The 9,396-nt window shown below is 46.7% G+C and overlaps 1 protein-coding gene across 1 annotated transcript; it reads left to right on the forward strand.

The window, feature by feature from the left end:
• Positions 1-1,844: 1,844 nt before the first annotated feature.
• Positions 1,845-8,557, forward strand: LOC142291958 (tubulin alpha chain). Its single transcript, XM_075336938.1, has 4 exons — positions 1,845-1,957; positions 6,729-6,951; positions 7,115-7,263; positions 7,352-8,557. Exons 1-4 carry the CDS (start codon positions 1,955-1,957, stop codon positions 8,324-8,326), a joined length of 1,350 nt encoding a protein of 449 aa, XP_075193053.1. The 5' UTR covers positions 1,845-1,954; the 3' UTR covers positions 8,327-8,557.
• Positions 8,558-9,396: the final 839 nt, after the last annotated feature.

The raw sequence follows: 9,396 nt of genomic DNA on the forward strand, positions 1-9,396 counted from the left end.
TTGGAATTATCTACATACATGCTGTTATAGGAGTTGTGACTGTCACAACCCCTATAGGTGAGTAGTACCTTATCTCTCTCTCTCTCCCATTGCTATTTCGGTAAGATCCTATTGCGCTTCTTTTTTCCAGTTTATTGTCAGATAGGTCACTTTAAACGTGATACGGTCCCTAAAAGAATTGGTTTTGTAAATTTTGTTGGGAAAAACTAGAAACTGAAGATTTTGTTTATTGGAAGGGTTAAATAAAAAAAAAAGTTTTCTAAAGGTGATGTAAATTACGGTAGACATGTGGTAAATTTAACTATTTAGTACAACATAACTCCAAAAGTGTGAGAAGATTGCTAAATTTTTCACCAAAACTTTCACAAATAAAGAAAAAATTTCAACCAAATTTTACCACTAAGATGCAGTACAATGTGATAGTGACAGAATCACTGGGATCCATTGAAGCGTTAGGCTCCTTTCACACATCAGTTTTTTGGCATCAGGCACGATCCGGCAAAGAAACGGATCAGCTGCATCAGTTTTATGTGTGAAAGCAGCCTTAGGCCTTGTGCGCACTAGACGGAATTTCCCACATGTTTCGCTGCAGAAAATGTTCATACCATCTCTGCAGTGATTCACCAGCAAATCCTATGGGGAAAAAAAAATGCAGTGCGCACTATGCGGATTTTGACAGGCTGCATGTTTAGCTGCAGGATTCTTGCAGCAAAAACAATTGCATGTCACTTCTTTTCCGCAGGTAGCTGCGGGACTGGCTACCAGAGGAATCTCCAGTAATGCCAGGCCTGCAGTTACCTGCACTGCACTCCGGAGCAGTCACCTGAGCTCCGGAGTGCAGCGTAGACTAAACTGCGAGCGCCGAGTGATTGTTTCCCCGGCGATTGCAGTTTAGTTCAGGCCGGGCTGATCTCCGGAGCTCAGGTGACAGATGTAGAGAGGCCGGGCTGCACTCCGGAGCTTTCACCTGAGCTCCGGAGATCAGCCCAGCCTGAACTAAACAGCAATTGCCGGGGAATCAATCACTCTGCGCTCACAGTTTAGTCTAGGCTGCACTCCGGAGCTCAGGTGGGAGCTCCGGAGTTCAGTGCAGGTAACCGCGGCCAGGCCTGGTATTACAGGAAATTCCTCCAGTAGCCAGTCCGACGCTGGCTGCGGCATTTCCGCACCAAAACGCAATAAACCGCATGCGGATTTCGGTGCAGTATTTTCCCGCAGGTGCGGGAATCTTACTGAGCCTCCGGAATTTTCTTAAGAAAATTCCTTTTTTCTAGTGTGCACAGGGCCTTACAGAGTTATTACTTCATAAAGTGACACTGGTCAGAATTGTAAAATATAGCCCTGTCAGGAAGGTGGAAACAGGCTGAGGGTGAAGGGGTTAACATTTAGTCCTCGCCAGCGTGCTGCCTCCACAGGCGAGTCGCCCTCACGGGTCCGCACACCCCGCCTGGGGCAGCCCATCTTTCCTGTGGGTGCCAGAGAGCAGCACCTCGCCCGCTAGTTATCCCTGTGGCGGTTACACGGCCGGTGCTCATGACACGAGGCCTCTCTGTCGCCACACGTCTCGGCGCGCGCTGTGCCGATATCAGGCATTACCATGTTTGGCCTGTGAGGAGACCCGTACAGCTGCACGGGCCTGATAAGCCGCGCTCCTACCAGCCGGCACCACAGCCTCTCACCACGAAACCCCGCCGCTTCCGGCCGCCACTGCGCTCAGCTCTAGAAATGACGTTTTCTTTCAAAAGTTCGAAGGAGCCAATAGCCGCTTCCATCCGCGCGGCCCCGCCCACTGCACCCGCCCGCGTGACGTCATTTCGACAAGGTTGTTAAAAGCTCCCGTCCGGAGCGCATTCCAGGGCAGTTCTTACCGAGACTCCTAACTGTCGGTCGGTGAGAATTTTCACTTTCGCGAACCCGCGTCTTCTGTCTTTGTGAACGTCCTTATTGAGCAGCCATGGTAAGTGCAGTGAAGGGAGAGTTCCCGGTCATTCACCGCCTGCTTCTATAGCGGGAAGCGCGCCTCCTAAACTTCCCACATCCGCGCAGACCGCCGTCCCTCAGGCGGTTGAGCGCTTATTCAGGCTGAGGGCCTGCGGTACAGTGTGCGCTTAACCCGTTCTCTCCGGGCGGGACAGGCCGCGCGCTTCTCTCGCCCTCTGCGCGGTGGCGCACGTGCGGAGTCACGTGACGCTGAGCTCCGGCTTATAACGGTAGAGCCTCGTGCGCACGGCAGTGATGGGGTCTGCGCCACTGCGGGGGGGGAGGGGCAGCACTTGCGGCCAGTCGCGTGCTCCTGTTCCGCAGCAGGCAGATCCGTTATCTTGCGGTCTGCTCCGGTCCCCTGTACATGATGCTTTTGTGTATCAGTATGGGGCATTTGAGCCGGTCCACCATGGTGCAGAAAACCAGCGCATCCTTATTATATGGCGTGATTATAAGGGTGATCCCAGGAAACCGTTCCCTGTAGATGTCTGATCCCTCCGCAGGAGGCTGTGCTCCGTGTGCCGTTATTGCAGGTGGCGGTGGTCTGGTAGGGCGCTTCCCTGCCGTGCTGATGGGCTAGTGACTGGCTTGTTAGTCTGATCGGGAATGCTGTCAGGAGCACGGGGCACATGCCCGACCACCCTACTGACTCCTGGGTGGTGGTCTCTGGCCGCCTCTGTATGGGATCACACATTTATCACCTGTTCTATGGATGAGTTATCTGGTTTCTGTGGAGGACCCCATTAAAATGCCCATCATAACTGCTGTTTTCTAGAGGAAAGTCCCTTCATCATTGTGCCTGGAGTCTGATGGGGCGGATCTTACACAATGTGCAGCTATTGTCTTCTGGGCGGTGTGACTGGCAGTGTCGTGTACGGATGATGGTGCAGTTCTGCTTTCCCCTAGTGTCGGTGATGGCGGCTGTGAATGTGTAGGAGGGGGTGCAGCTCCGGTGAGGTGCTGCTGTAGATGAAGTCATTGCTTCCTGCTCCTTGTGACTCACGATCTGCCCTGTGAAGAGATCACCAAGGGCTGCGTCACCTCTGGGGTCATTGCTGGAGCTTGTACGGGTGGGGCACATACACGAGGGGCTCTGCGGATGAGGCTGATGTGACTATCAGTGGTCCGTAGTGTTTGGGAGTATTGGATTTTATATAGAGAAGTGACTATTCTCAGTGAAGGGTTTGCATTTAACATATATTGTCTCTGGCCCTCTTTCTCCTAATCCTGTCTCAAGCTGGATGTGCATGTTTATGCATTGACCGTTTGCCGTGATTAGTGGTATTACTCGGGAGCCCTCTATTAAATAGGAATATTGCAGTTCTCACCTTGGCCAGTGGGGCTTTATGGTGACTTCCTGTTATAGGAAGCTGGACATGGACATTAGCTGCAATGGCCACACACTGACCCCATATTTTCTATTGTATCTCCTGTGCAAGTCACTGAGGGTGCAGGTTCAGCAGTGACACCTTATGTTTGGTGCATCTTGTGTTAGCAGTTAACAGATGTTAATTGATGATAAAATTCTGCCTTTTAGACACCTTTGGTGTCTAAAACAAGCCCTAGTTTCCAGTGTTAACACAGGCCAAATTTTTACTTGGGCTGCTTTCACACATCCAGCTTTTGCTGAGCAGCACAATACGGTGCTTTGCAGAAAAAACACAACCGTTTTTTTTTTTCCACATGGACTTGCATTAGCGCAGTATTGTGCCGCATGGCCTTGCGTTGCGTCCCGTTTTTGCAGGATGCGGCATATTTAGCCCATGCGGCGGCCGAATGGAACGTTGCCTGGCACGTTTTTATGCAGCGAAAAACGCATGGTGCCGGATCCGGCGCAATTTACAATGCAAGCTTATGGACGCTGGGTGCGGCATCCTGCGGTAAAAACCGCATCCGGATGCGTTTTTTGCACTGCGCATGCTCAGTATCAAGCCGCATCTGTCAAACAGACGGGCCACGTCATGTGAAAAAACTTACGCAATGGATCCGTTTTTTTCGCTGCATCCGTTGCATAGGTGATTGAGCCGCACTGCAAAAACCGGATGTGTGAAAGCAGCCTTATGGAGCACAAAAACTTGATTTAAGTGTCACCAGTTCTTTACCACCTAATCTGAGAGCAGCATCCTTCAAGTAGAGCTCCTGATATCAGTGGATTGCTTACTGTGATTTTTTTTTTTCAGCAACAGATCACTAGAGGCCTAGGAAACCTGCCGCATTGGGCTCAATTTTCATGAGCTTTGTATAACCTGCCCTCGCCACTGATTGGCAGCTGTTTACACTGTGCATAGGCAAAAAGTTGCCATCAGTGATGTGGATGAGGATATACAGAGCTTTGCATTCAGAGAACTGGTAGATCTGCTGCAGATAAAACTAAAAAAAAAAATTCAGCAAGCATTCCAGTAAGTGACACATCTCTAATCAGCGGCATTGCCCTTACATCATGCTCTAAAGGGTGCTTTACACGCTGCAACATCGCTAGCGATCTCGTTAACGATGTGACATGCCAGATTGCAGATGTGATTGCAGATTGCACATAAGTCGGTTTTATAGCGCCGGTCACATCGCTAGCGATGTCGCAGCATGTAAAGCACCCTTTAGATGGGATAGCAAAGTCTTGCAGATTTCCTCTACACAGGTCACTTTCTGATAACTTCCCTTTGAGAACATGACATTCGATGCCAATATTTATCTAGATGTTGACTAAACTATAAAATGCTGGCACAGAATCTGTTGATTTGCATTTGGCCTCATTGTATGTTTCGTTGCCAATTCTTCATATAAAGCATTTGTGATCATAGAAGAGATTGTATGGTACCCTGTGCCCACAGTGAATATAGGATGTGTCATAGGAAGACTTGTAATCTACTTTAGGTGGTGTAGGTGTGGGTAACAAAGGTGATGGAAAGAGATGTACCCTTGTAACCTTTACTTGATCTAGATGCCATAGTATTAAATGGGGTTTTCCAACAATTAGGGACCCCTTGAAGTTATTGTTATGGCTTCTTTAAAAATAATTAAATGCTCCTGACAGGTGATCAGCTGATTGCTCCAGGGTTTTGTTTTGGATCGGAAGGTTGGTGGGGAGAATCCGAAATGGAGGACACTGACATGTCACTATGGAGGCCATCTTGTTACATTCATGACACCGTATTTTGGGATAGAGTATTAGAGAAGGAAATGTATATCGAGGTTTTCATCTGGGTATGCCATAAATGTCCCAAATAGGAATGGCCTTTTATTTTTCATCGTTGGCTGCATTTAAGGGCCGTATTCTTGTGTTGCTTTTGGAATCCCTGGCTATTAAGATACCTGCTCATGCCCCACATAATGCCGTTACAGCACGTGTCTGCATAGGTTATCTAAGCCTCACTATAGTGCGGTTAATCCTGCTGCTGCTGGTCTGGCATTCCTCAGTGAGTCAGTGCTAGGAAATTTGCTGGTTTCAGCCGGTTTATAGAGTAGAGCAGAAATTAGTATGTGAAGCATATGATTAAGCTTCACCAGGCAGAACAATGGGGACAGACTAACTTGGGAGTGCCAGGGCCACTGGGGCAGAACAATTCATCAATTGAGCTTTGTGCATCACGCTGGAAGCTGCAAAAACACATCCTAAAGTCAGATAAATTTATATATTCACATGACTGGTCCTCTGGATAAAGATATTTGCTTTCTAATCTGCTCAATCGCACAAGAACAAAAATAACTTTCCCTGATCAGTCCCATGATAAACAGTGCCCTGTGGGCTCTAACTTTATTTGGGTCTGTGTGCTTTTCTGACAAAATGCAGCATGCCGCACTGCTTGATACAGAAGGGAGCAGAGCCATAAACGGATTATCCATTAATGGACTTATTAAAGGGCTCAAGTAGGTGGAAAGACTCTCCTAGACTGGTGCAGCTCCGCTGTACTTGGCTCTGCATGTCCTGCTGGGATCAGCATCCGACAGTGTCACACAAGCACTGCGGCCAATCCACATCTGACACCCCCACAGTGTATGCATCCCAGGACATCACAGATGTTTTCCCTTCCCCCTGGGCCTATTAATAAAAGTTTATCTGCTATTGGACAACGCCCTTTAAATTAATTATTAGCAGCTGCATGGCTCCTGGTGCCATTCTTTGATCAATGCCTAAAATTTCCTGTGCCAATAACCCCAAATACTGAATTGTGATTGGGGCCTAAAGAGCCTCAGATTTCATGGCCTTTTCACCAATGTGTGATGGCTGCATCCTCCATGGTGAATGGTTTAGTGCAGGTGCTGCAGGTTTTCTTAGTGGTAAGTTCAGATATGCATTAATAGCCATGACTGCATCATGTTAGGCTCAGCTTATGTGACTGAGGATTAGAAGGCTATGTTCAGCCTAAGTCTACAGTCACCCTATATGCATCGCACACATGCACGGCCTGCTTAATTGTGGCAAAGTGCCATGTAAACGTTCCTAACGTGAAGAGTCACTATTGTGTATACTGTTACTTTCATGCATTCTCTGGACTGCCCCTGCACTAGGCAAAACAGGATAGTGGGCATCAGTCATGGTTCATCCGTCTGCAGTAGTGACTACAGACATTTCTTTTGAGACCGGACCACACCTTATTGTCATATTGGCAGTCATAATGTGTAGATATTTGTATCTTACATTCTTCAGCTATCAAAAGGCCAGAAGTAATGATTCAAATTGTGTATACTATACTACTTGGTTATAATCTGGGTTTTTTAATTTTTTTTTTTTTTTTTTTTTTTCCCAGCGTGAGTGCATCTCTATCCACGTCGGTCAGGCTGGTGTGCAGATCGGTAATGCCTGCTGGGAGCTGTACTGCCTGGAACATGGCATCCAGCCTGATGGGCAGATGCCCAGTGACAAGACCATTGGAGGAGGGGACGATTCCTTCAACACTTTCTTCAGCGAGACTGGAGCTGGCAAACATGTCCCCAGGGCTGTGTTTGTGGACCTGGAGCCCACAGTTATTGGTAAGTTAGTCTGCAGCATATCAAATTATTCAAGAGTTGCCCTGTCATGAATGATGTTTAGCTGCTGGCATTTTGGCTATATTGATTGTTTTCACTTCAGGGAGTTTTGTAAGTCCTTAGTCAATGCTCTCATTGATCAATGCATTTATTTTAATTTCTACAGATGAGGTGCGCACTGGTACATACCGACAGCTATTCCACCCAGAACAGCTGATCACTGGAAAAGAAGATGCTGCCAACAACTATGCCCGTGGTCATTACACGATTGGCAAAGAAATCATTGATCTGGTGCTTGACAGAATCCGTAAACTGGTGAGTGACGGATTAGTTTTTAATGGTGTGGTTATAAAATGGGTAGCAGATAAAAATTGATTGATATATTGTAAATTGTTTTCTACAGGCTGACCAGTGCACCGGTCTTCAGGGTTTCCTGGTTTTCCACAGCTTCGGTGGTGGCACTGGTTCTGGATTCACCTCTCTGCTGATGGAACGTCTCTCTGTTGATTATGGAAAGAAATCCAAGCTGGAGTTTGCAATTTACCCAGCTCCTCAAGTGTCCACTGCTGTTGTTGAGCCCTACAACTCCATCCTTACCACTCACACCACCCTTGAGCATTCTGACTGTGCTTTCATGGTAGACAATGAGGCAATCTATGACATCTGCCGTAGAAACCTAGATATTGAGCGCCCAACTTACACCAACTTGAACCGCCTTATTAGTCAGATAGTGTCCTCTATTACAGCCTCCCTCAGATTTGATGGAGCTCTGAATGTAGATCTGACAGAGTTCCAGACTAACTTGGTGCCCTACCCTCGTATCCACTTCCCTCTTGCCACTTATGCCCCAGTCATCTCTGCAGAGAAAGCCTACCATGAGCAGCTTACAGTAGCAGACATAACCAATGCTTGTTTTGAGCCAGCCAACCAGATGGTGAAATGTGACCCACGTCATGGTAAATACATGGCTTGCTGCCTGTTGTACCGTGGTGATGTGGTGCCCAAAGATGTTAATGCAGCCATTGCCACCATCAAGACCAAACGTAGTATCCAGTTTGTGGACTGGTGCCCAACTGGTTTTAAGGTTGGTATTAACTATCAGCCACCAACTGTGGTTCCAGGTGGGGATCTGGCCAAGGTCCAGCGTGCTGTGTGTATGCTGAGCAACACCACTGCTATTGCAGAGGCCTGGGCAAGACTGGACCATAAGTTTGACCTGATGTATGCCAAGCGTGCCTTTGTGCACTGGTATGTAGGTGAGGGTATGGAGGAGGGAGAGTTCTCTGAGGCCCGTGAGGACATGGCTGCCCTGGAGAAGGATTATGAAGAAGTTGGTGCAGATAGTGCTGAAGCGGAGGATGATGGTGATGAGTATTAAAGATTTAGTTGAAATGTGCCTTTTCCTTCCTGAAGCTAAAGCCTTCCATCTTATATTTTTTAAATAAAGTTCCATTTTTATTATGGTTCCTAATAAGTGATGGCTGTTTAATTTGAAGTTGCAAAGATGTATGGAATAAGCTGCTAAAATCTTACAGTACAGTGGAAATTCATATCTGTGCAATGGCTTAATGTGTAAAGTATATTCCACTAAAAATGAATATAGAAGCAATGATGTCCTAGGCTGTAATTATTTTTTTCATTTAGCAGTTCTTGGTCACACCTTAATGTGGCTTTTAAGGTCTTCTGTTAACATTTAAAGCTTCCTAAATGGGTTCACTTACTTTTGGGAACTGTGAAACAATTGGTCAGCACTTCAGCTGTAAACACATTTAAACGGTCTTCTAAATGATACCATAAGTTTCCTCATAAGGGTAATTCCTTAACTTTATATTAAAAGGCACGTCTCATCAATATTTTTTTTTCCCAGAATGGACATGTGTAAAGGTTCTGTGATGCTGACTAAATCCTAACCTTGTTTGTAGAAATCCTTTTTGATTTTTTTTTTTAAGTTAATCATGGCATTTATTTGCATAATATTTCAAAGTGCAGCCAGGTGGGATAGTGCCTTTGCCACTCTCCCTATTCTCTTCCTCCTGTGTGTAGCGGGTCATTCTTTCAGTAACTGGGTTTCCCTAGTGAGATCTTTCCCCAGCACAATTGCTTGAGGCAATGTATGTGCAGATTTAGTCCAGAAAGCTCCCACACCATCCTCAGGACCATACTATGACTTTACAGGACCTTACATAGTCAGATTTTACGCAAGCAACATTTTGGGCTGTATCTCCAGGTAAGGCCTTATGTTGAAAGCTAGATTAGCAATCTGTGCATGCACTGCCCCAGGCAGTTCCTGCACAAGGCAAAGATCTCACTAGGTAAGATCTGGTAGAGGGTAACTGGGAAGAAGAAAATGCATTTCCCATCCTGCTGCACTTGTGGTGCACTCATAAGGTTTCAATGATAAAGTTCTGAAAGGCCCCACGCTGCATTTTTGTTCAGTTTTTTTGGGTG

This window comes from Anomaloglossus baeobatrachus, chromosome 2 (assembly GCF_048569485.1).
Source record: "Anomaloglossus baeobatrachus isolate aAnoBae1 chromosome 2, aAnoBae1.hap1, whole genome shotgun sequence".
NCBI lineage: Eukaryota > Metazoa > Chordata > Amphibia > Anura > Aromobatidae > Anomaloglossus > Anomaloglossus baeobatrachus.

What these genes read in the sequence shown, in the direction of transcription:
- LOC142291958 (XM_075336938.1), top strand. An exon ending in CCTGGAGCCCACAGTTATTG is followed by an intron (nt 6,952 to 7,114) that starts GTAAGTTAGTCT and finishes TAATTTCTACAG; the next exon opens with ATGAGGTGCGCACTGGTACA. An exon ending in TTGACAGAATCCGTAAACTG is followed by an intron (nt 7,264 to 7,351) that starts GTGAGTGACGGA and finishes TGTTTTCTACAG; the next exon opens with GCTGACCAGTGCACCGGTCT.